We start from the raw sequence: 9242 nt of genomic DNA, 5'->3' as shown, positions 1-9242 counted from the left end.
TTGATGGAAGGAAGGAAGGAAGGCCAGCCCAGGCCCCTCATTTCCTGCCCTGTGCCTGGCGTGGACCCCTATCCCCTTCTGCACCATCATCAACCTACCTGTAATGTATTTCTCACCCTCAGGTATACTTGATCATTTATGTGTCTATCTTGCCTGAAAGGCTGAGAGCCCCTAAGATAGATATTTGTTTCTTTCATAAACTGACAAATTGATTTCAGCTTCTGTAAAGTTCAAGAGCATTTCGTTCCACTTGCAATAACAAAGAAAGAAAGAAATGAAAAGGCTACAGGCAGCCAACTTGCGATAATTTTCCAAATTAACTGTGCTTAAAAAATTAGCATTTCACAAATGACACGACTTTATTTTACAGAAACAAAGGCCGAAAAAGTGACTTTGGAATTGTTAGAGTACTAAAAATAACTGCCCTGCCTATTTAACTTTTCTTCAAGTTGTCTGTTTCAAAGCACGCAAAAACAGAAAGAAGCTGTTTTTCCATTGTTTCAGTATTTCCCAGTTTCACATCTCAAGTCAGCAACACAGTTTAGCGGGCAATTATTCTTTAATTGTGTCATTTTTCTCAGTTTACAACTCCCCGGCTAGATTACAAACATCCTGCTGGCAAGAACGAGGCTTTATGTGTAACAGGGCCCACCACAGAGAGGGCTCAGAGACAGGTAGACAGGGACCCCAGGGGCCACACTTTCTGTACCATCCACACCTCTAAGACCCTCTGCCCTACCGTGGAACACAGAACTGTTTTGGGAAAAGTCCTTCAGCTCCCACATTTGTAGGCTAAGGGAGCAGAGCCCGGAAAATGCCTTCATCTGATCCTACTGTCTCCTGGGCTCCTGCCCCCACCCCCCGCCCCGCTGGCTGGTCAAAAATATGGCCAGTTTATATAAAATCCTGTTTTGTTCATAGTAACCACTCTCCCCTCCCCCTCCAACTCTACTGGCCAAGCGCACTTAAAATTCTAAGGCCTCCATTTGAAAAAGGAATCCCCGGTAAATTTCAGGAGGCCACCCAGCCAAAGGGGCCTGGGAGAGGGACGGAAGGGAACGACCCCTGCTCCAAAGCGCACATCCTTTTCCTCAATCCCTGGCTAGAATCTCAGGGACCCCAGGGGTGGAAGGGAATCAGGCAGTGTACATCTCCAGTGTCAAGCTGGAGGGGAAGGGGTGGTGGGTGGGCCGCCTGTGCCCTGGAGGGGTGGGCTGCGAGTCCCAAGTGCTGAGTCAGGGTCCACTGGGCACTGTCCTCCCGCAGCGCCCCCCCCCCCCCCAAGCTCTGGAGATTTGGGAGGCTGCGGGGTACGGTCCTGGACGGCAGGAAGCCAGGTGCGCATCGGCGAGTCCCGGCGGTGCCAGGCTGGACACAACAAAAGCTGGGCTTGGGGGAGGGCCGGGAGGCGCGGGAGGCGAGCGGGGAGGAGGCGGCTGGGAGCTCCCGGAGCCGGCATTGGCCGCCCGCCACTGGTGGGCGGAGCCCAACAATCCTCGGAGAGCAATAAAAGGCCGGCTCGGCCCGCGCCCGCGGCGCACACAACCATAGAAAGCAGCCGAGTGTCGGCGACGAGGCTCGCGGCGCGCTAGCTCGCTCTCTCGCTCGCTCGTTCGTTCGCTGCCCCCCGGCCCGCTCTCGTCTCCGCGCTGCCGGCCGCGCCCCGCGCCCCCTCATCGCCCCCGCGACCAAGAGCCGAGAAAGTTTGTGCGGCGTGTGCGGGCCGGAGCGGAGGGCGCGGCCGCGGAGCGCCGCCCAGACCCGCGCGGCCCCGGCCGGCGAGAGGGGAGCGCCCCGAGCCCAGGCGGCGGCGGCTAGCCGGAGCCCGAGCCCGCGCCCCCGCCCCCCGCCCGCCATGGGCGCCGCGGCCCGCAGCCTGCGGCTTGTGCTCGGCCTCCTGCTGCTGGGGACGTTGCTCCGCCCGACCGACGCCTGCAGCTGCTCTCCGGTGCACCCGCAACAGGCGTTTTGCAATGCAGACGTAGGTAAGGACGGCGACCCCGCCCCGGCCCGGCGCCCACCGCCCCTACGGGACGTGCTGGCCCCGGAGGTTTCGCCGGCGCCCCGCCCGCCCACCCGCCCGCATCTTGCAGAGGGACCCAGCGCCCGCCTCCGGGGCCTCGGTGCCTTCTAGAATCCTGCAAGTTGATGCCAAAATCGTACTTTTTCCCCCCTTCCTTCTCTTCCTTTATTTTCCTCTCTGCCGAGATGCTTCTCAACCTCAAAATTCCACCGAAATTCCGCTGCAGCTCCAGCCCCAGAAAAGGGAGCCAGGGAACGGATTGGATTTTGGCAGGCGGAGGGCCCCGGGATGCCAGCGCGGGGGGTGGGGTGGGGAGGGGGGGGGCGGAGCGGGGAGAGTGCGGGACACAGCCTAGGGGGTGGGGGGACTCTCGACCTCGATGGGTCGAAGGACCGGGGACCCCAGGAAGAAACTTTCACAGGTGAGATGGGAGTTGGGCTCCTCTGGGCTTGGAGCTGGGTGGGGAAGAGCTGCGCTGCCTGGGCCTCTCCCACCAAGCCGCCTGTGGGGCTCACCAGATTAGGCTGGGGCTGGATGGAAGCTTCCCTCCCGTGGTCAGGTTCCCCAAGGGCTCAGTGGAGCAGCTGGAAAGAGCCCCAGGGCCGGCTCCTCCCACGTCCTGCCCAGGAGGCATTGCACACAGGGACAGGCAGGAGGGTCCTTGAGTGGTGACTGCTTTTTCAGGACATCCACACAAGCTGGGGACTTTGGTGACTGGAGGTTGCTGGTAGGGTTGTATGGCTGCTCAGAGTGCCCGACAAATATCTGTTCCCCTCAGAACCCCTTGCTCCCCACACATAGGAGCTAGCGAGGAAAGGAGGAGAGCCCAGCTATTTGTTCTGATACGCAGAGGGGCAGGAGACAGAAGTGGGGAGAATGCAGCAGAAATGGGAGGAACCCGCTGGGCCCTGGAGGTTTCCATCCAGTTCTGGCACTTGCAGGCCTCTACTGCCCTGGTGACAGTCAGCCAGGTTTTCCTGGGGCAGGTTCAGTTTAACCAAAAGGATGGATGCACAGCAGGTGGGCCCCTGCAGCTCACTCTCGCTTCCTGACAGGTTTGTTTTCTGCTACTAAGTCTCAGCCGCCAGCCACGCATCCTCTTGCCAGCTGTGGTGAGGCTGGGCTGCCCTCACCTGTGCAGACTCAAAGGCAGGGTCTCCGGGTTTCTCCTCTTGTCACCCATGCCCCTCTGATCTCCCCACACTCCCCACGGCTCCCGGCCACGCTTCAGTTGGCCCTTGGAGCTGCCGCTGCTGGCCTGGCGCGGGAAGTCTTCGGGTGACCCTACCTGTGCGCATCACGTAGCTCGGGCCACCTGCACTTGGGGCACGGTGTGTGCTTGCAGAGTGGTTTCCACACAACCCGAATTGGGGAAGTTCTCCAGTTTGGCTTCGCTGCTCAGCAAGACTGGTGGGGGGAGGAGAGGCTCCTCCCAGTGGCGGAGCCAGGATTGGCCTTGCATGCGGTGTCCCCTGAGAGTCCAGGCCTGTCCAGGCCCCTTGCAGAGAAAGAGGCTGTGCTTCTAGGGCAGAATCAGGCCCAGGCTCAGAAGGAATCCATGGCTCAGGAGACTCTAGGGCTTGGTTCACAGGGGCTGAGCAGGAAGGGGTCGGGCCTTGGGTCCACCTCACACCCCTCGGCCGCACGGAGAGAATGCCCAGCCAGCCACTCCCACCCTTGCCCAGTGTCAGCTGAGGCAGCGCTGGGGCCGTTTCTGCTTTGGGTTTGGATCAAGGGCAGCAAAGGTCAGGGTGCAGCAGCGTCCGAATGCCCCAGGGCCCCCTCTTGTTTTGCGCATTACCCTCTCCTCCACCTGCATCTGCTGGCATTTGTGGCTTAGTCATCACATCAGAATCATCGTAGAGCCAAAACTTTTAACCCCAGCCCAGCTCAGAGGTTCCACAGGATCGCGCCACAAAGCCCATTACATTAGGTTCCCGTGGCTGCTGTAACAAGTGACCACAAACTGAGGGGCGTCAAACAGCAAGAATTGATTCTCTCACAGTTTAGGGGCCTAACATCCAAAATGAAGGCGTTAGCAGTGTAGGTTCCTTCTGGAGGCTCTGAGGGAAAATCGGTTCCACCCCTGGTGGCTCCAGCAATCTTTAGTGTCCCTTGGCTTGTAGGCACATCACTCCAGTCACTGCTCTGTCTTCTGGTGGCCTTCTACTCCGTGCGTGTGTCTCTGTGCCCTCTCCTCTTATTAGAATATCAGTCGTTGGATTCAGGGCCCTCCCTAGTCTGCTATGACCTTATCTTAACTTGATCATATCTGCAAAGACCCTATTTCCAAATAAGGTCACATTCACAGGTTCCGGGTGGACATGAATTTGGGGGGGATGCTGCCCAGTATTGTTCCATGGGCAGCCCTTCCGTGCTTCGTCAACTCGGGATATGTCCCAGAGACATCCCAGGGTGGCCGTGGAGTAAACCCCACAGTGAAAGCTATAGCCTTTCCACATCTGCCTCTCCTTTAGGTGGTGCAAGTTCATGGCTTCTTGGTGATGATTCCCCACTCTGGCCGAGAGCATAATCGCCTTGGGTCTGGATCTCTTTGTAGACATCGAATGTCTGGCTCAGACCTTGGCTTTTGTAGTTTTAAAGCCCTACAGGTGGCTGTGCCACCAGGGCAGTGGCCCGGGGGTTCAGGAAGGGTGATGGTCTGCTGTACTTGGGGTCCCTAAAGACTGACCTTTAATGCAGTGTGCTGGCTCCTTTAATTGTTGGCTGGATGCAGGCTTGTGAAATGGCTTGGTGTCTACGAGAGGCAGTTGGTTTAGGAAACATTCATTTTTCTGTCTGCCTGGGTAAGGATTTCTGGGAGGCACCTCCTTAGCTCTTGCAGCCGGTAGGATTGGAACTGGGGTCGGCAAAAGAGTTTGTTATGAGGTTATGAGATTGAGGATGAAGGGATGGGAAGAGGTGACCGGAGCTCCTCCTGGAAGGCCCCGCCCGCTCCCTGTCCTTTCCAGAAAAGTGAGGATGAGCTTCCTTTCCAGGAAGTCTTTTCGCGTCTCAGAGCCCTGCTCGGATGTGCCGCCAGCCTCATTCCCTCTCATCTAATGGGGTCCTTCGCCATCTCCTACAGGCCTGCACGGCTCCAGTAACCTGGCTGGAAACCGGCTTTGGGCTTGCTCTTCAGGTAGTGCCACAGTGCGGGAGCCTGGAGTTCCTTAGCCAGCTGAGTGGCTTGGCAGACCTGGGCCGCTTGGGCCGGTTTCTGGAGTCGAGGGTGAATCCAGGAGCTCTCTGGGCCCAGATGATAAACTCTCCCCCACGGCCTGGATGGCGAGGCCCAGGGCCACTGTCTCCCAGGAGGGCAGTCTCCATGCCGTCTTTCTCAGGATGCTCCCATTTCTAGACGCTGCTTTTTGCAAACCCTCCGGTGGTCTCTAGCACCAGATGGGGCAGGGCCCACAGCCTGGTTGCCAGGGCAAACAGGCTGGCCTTGGGCACACGCTGATGGGGGCCAGATAGCGGCCACTCGGGGAGAAACACTCAGAAACGAACGGCAGCATCCGCACCAAACATGTGCTCGGGAAAAGCAAGGCAGATGAGCTTTCTGTGAGTTGAGTGAGGCCTTGAGTGCACGGGGTCTGGGATGGGGGTGGTGCTGTGTAAAGACACTGTTGGCAACTCCTTTCGCAAAGTGTATAATCAGTCTGTGTTTCGTAATCCCGATTTTCCTATCGGGCTCACCTGTGTTGCAACAAGCAGTTACAGGGTGCCCAGCTCTGCCCCAGGGGACATAAGGGAGAAGCAAGGCGTGATCCCTGCCCTCAGGAAGGAGCGCTAGGACACTGGTGCCAAGCAGTGTGGAAGCACGTTTAAGACTGTGGGTCAGGGTGGGCAGAAGGCATGTAGACTCCCCCCGACCGACCGCCAGGGGCGTGGCTTAAAGTAAGTCAGCCTCCATGTGCTTTGGGCAAATAATGAACCAAGTAACTGTCACAAGGTGAAAAGCATTTGGGCATCTGAAGAGAGATAACGGGTTCCGATGAGAGGATGGGGAGGGGGCCTTGGGGGGCCCTCGAGTTCCTGGGCTTGGTCTTGGACAGTGTTCCTGGAAGGATGTATTCTCCAGGGGAGTGACTGGAACCTGGGCTGGAAGATAGGAAGAGATGTGTGCAGTGCTTGGAGGCTGTGCTGCGGGCATGGCACGTGGCTAGGAGGGAGCTCTCCCCACCCCACGTGTTCCTCCCTCTCTGATCTGAGGACATGGTGCCAGCCTGGGGCCTGCTGGGTCCCCTGGAGTCGGTGGTCCTGGCCGCTAGTCCCTGAGCTGCAGGTGGGCTTGGGTCCTGCCGCTCTTCTTTTTCATCTCAGCTGGCTTGCCCAGAGCATCCCATTGGTGCGGGTTTAGACGACTCCCAGGCTTTGGGGGTCGGGGGGTGGACGCAGCCACCCTCGTCCTGATGCAGAGCTGCTGATCCAGTGCCCAAGGGGCTGTGGGAGCAGATGAACCCCTTGGGTTCCAAAATGGCTAAGAGGTATGCTTGGAGGACCCCAGGAGGTCTGAAGGATGGGAAAAAACAGCAGGAAAAAGCAAAAGCATGTGTGTAACTGAATCACTGTGCTATACACCTGAAACTGTCACAACACTGTTAATCAACTGTGACTCCAATATAAAATAAAACGTTAAACAATTAAAAACGATAAAATAAGTACTAAGGATGTAATGTACGAAGTGATGACTAGCTAACACTGCTGTATGATGTATGAGAAAGTTAGGATTTGCTCTCTTAAGAGTTCTCGTCACAAGGAAAACATTTTTTTTGTTCTTTACTTTATATCTATGAGATGATGGATGTTAATTGAACATGCTGTGATAATCATTTCATAATACATCGAAGTCAAATCATTACGCTGTACACCTTAAACTTATATAGTGCTGTATGCCAATTATATCAATAAAACTGGGGGGAAAAAAGCATGAAAGGAGGTAAAGAGAAGGCAGACTGGGGGTGTAAGTGCCACCGATTCTTCTCCCCTGCCCTGGAGCTCGACTCAGGTGCCTGCCCTGGACACCCCTCCACCCTGCAGTGTGTGTGAGAGCACACACACTCCACACACACGAGGGGCTGAGGGCAAGCGGTCTTGTGGTTAGGATGTGGTTCCGGATGGTCTTTCCGGAAAGAGAAAGGCAGCCTTAGGAAATCAAGGTCAAAAGCGTAAAGAGCCCTAAATTGGAGGATGGAGCCGGGGGAACATGTACCAGGCATGGTTCAGTGTATGATTTTGCAGTGCCAAGGACAGGGACAGGCTGCCTGGGAAAGGTGCGAGAGAGTCTGGGTACAGAGCAGGCTCGGCGGCAGGAGGGCCGGAGGGGCAGAGTGGGACTGGACATCTGGTTTATCACATAGAGTTTGCATTCCATCCCGAGGGCCTGAGGAGAGGCATCGAGAGTGTGTACCTGTGGGTGACAGCAGGCATCACCCAGGGAGTTTGCTGGAAGGCAGTTGTCTGAATTAGCGTCCCATATCGGACCCTTGGGGCTCAGGGCGTGGGCATGGGTATTTCTCAGACTCTCCGGGTGATTCTGACACCCACCACCAAAGTTTGCACAGAGCAGTCATTTCCAAAGCGGGTACCCAAGACAATCTGAGTGTGAGAAGAGAACGTTATAGATACCTTACTATACGGATTGACAGCTGCACTTGTGCATAGTTTTAAACGAACAGGTAGATTTTGAGTGCTGGGCTAGGCTTCTGTTTAGTTGCTACAGGATCCATAGACTGCGAGGGCCATAGGGTGTCGGGGTGGGGGGAGGCTTATGTGAGATGCCCCAGAATGCTGGGAGGAAAGGCAGCCAAGGGAAGTGGGGAGGGAGGAGGACTTCCAGACTGAGGGGCAGTCTGGGTACCAGCGTCTCAGAAAGGGCAGGAGTGAAGCTGGCTCCCGCAGCCCAGGCCCAGGCTCTCCCAGGGCCCACCTCCAGGACCCCTGAGGCCTGGGCTGGCTGGAATCCTGGAGCCTCTGGCGCCGCCATCGCTGCGTGCGGGTGCAGCTCCAGTGGGAAAGTGATAGAGACCCAGGTGAACCCCATTTTGTAGCTGACAAAATTGGGGTCAGCCTCGTCCAATTAGCATCCTAGGTTAAGCTACTGGAGACCCCAGCAAGGCGGACTGGGCAAGTGTTTGCTGTAAAGATTAAATTGAGATGTAATCTCTATAAAGAAAGGTCCTAACCTGGGGGGCATAGACGTCTGTTCAGAGATGGGCCTGGTGGGGGGCGGTCTTGAGCCCTGAAACTGTAAGCAAAGCTGTGTGTGTGTGTGTGTGTGTGTGTGTGTGTGTGTGTGTGTGTGTGTGTGTGTCCATGTTTTTCTGTGGACAGGGGCCATGGCTTCCACCAGGTTCTCAAAGGGGTATGTGACCCCTAAAAGGTTAATCACTGCCTGTAAAAGACTTCTTTATGGCCTGTGGGGAGGGGTGAGAGACATGGTGGGAAGGGGCTTTGAAACCAAAGGGTGGGCAGCCTTGCGCCCGGGCGCAGCAGCATGAGCCTGAAGCCCCGGCAGTGGGAACCAAGGGGGGTCTTTGTTGTCCCCCCACCTCCCCGAGAGCTGTTAGACATGGGGAGGAGGGAAAGGTAGCTGCAGGCAGAAGAGCAATGTTAAGGGCTTGTAGTCAGTCACCCAGGTGAACGGAGCAGGCACCTGCACGAGGGAGGGACTCAGGAAACGGAAGGCAGGCAGGGGGGTGACCAGCTGGGACGGGGGCTGCCTCTGGGGTTTGACCTCAGGGCCAGGGCCAGGCATCCCCTAACGTGGTCAGGTGGTCAGTGGGGTTCCCTGCTGAGTTCTGCTGAGAGAGACAGTGGGGTCTCCGGCTGTAGTAGCTACAGCAGATTATGGAAGTATGTGAGGGGCCTCGGAGGGAAGAGGAAGTGGGAGCAGAGGCAGTGGGAAGTGGGGACACATAGGTTTGGAGCAGCATGGTTAGGGCAGCTGCTCTGCAGCCCCACGACTCAGTCCAGGGGAGAGATCTTGGGCAAGTGCCCTCTGCCACGGTTTCTCCATCACCAAAGAGGAGATAATAATGTACCTACCTTTTAAGGTTGTGGGCAAAGATCCCAAGAAAGGGCAGAGGTGCAGTGCCTAGGACGGTGTCCATGGAGGCTCTCGGGGTTGCGGCGGGGGGACTGGCTCTTTCTGTGCCAGATGCTGTGCTGGACGTGTCATCTTCACCCAGCCCTGAGGTCTGGCCATGGTTATCAC

The 9242-nt window shown here is 56.8% G+C and overlaps 1 protein-coding gene across 1 annotated transcript in view; it reads left to right on the top strand.

Annotated features, from left to right (window-relative positions):
- Positions 1-1541: 1541 nt before the first annotated feature.
- TIMP2 (TIMP metallopeptidase inhibitor 2) overlaps positions 1542-9242 on the top strand; it is a 48149-nt gene continuing 40448 nt past the window's right edge. The window contains exon 1 of the mRNA XM_065896683.1: positions 1542-1985. Within this exon, the coding sequence (XP_065752755.1) occupies positions 1856-1985 (130 nt within the window). The 5' untranslated portion in view covers positions 1542-1855. The remainder of the gene's footprint in view (positions 1986-9242) is intronic.

Source organism: Phocoena phocoena, chromosome 19 (assembly GCF_963924675.1).
Source record: "Phocoena phocoena chromosome 19, mPhoPho1.1, whole genome shotgun sequence".
NCBI classification, from domain to species: Eukaryota; Metazoa; Chordata; class Mammalia; order Artiodactyla; family Phocoenidae; genus Phocoena; species Phocoena phocoena.
Note: the sequence above shows the minus strand (reverse complement) of the source record. Positions and strands in the feature narration are given on the sequence as shown.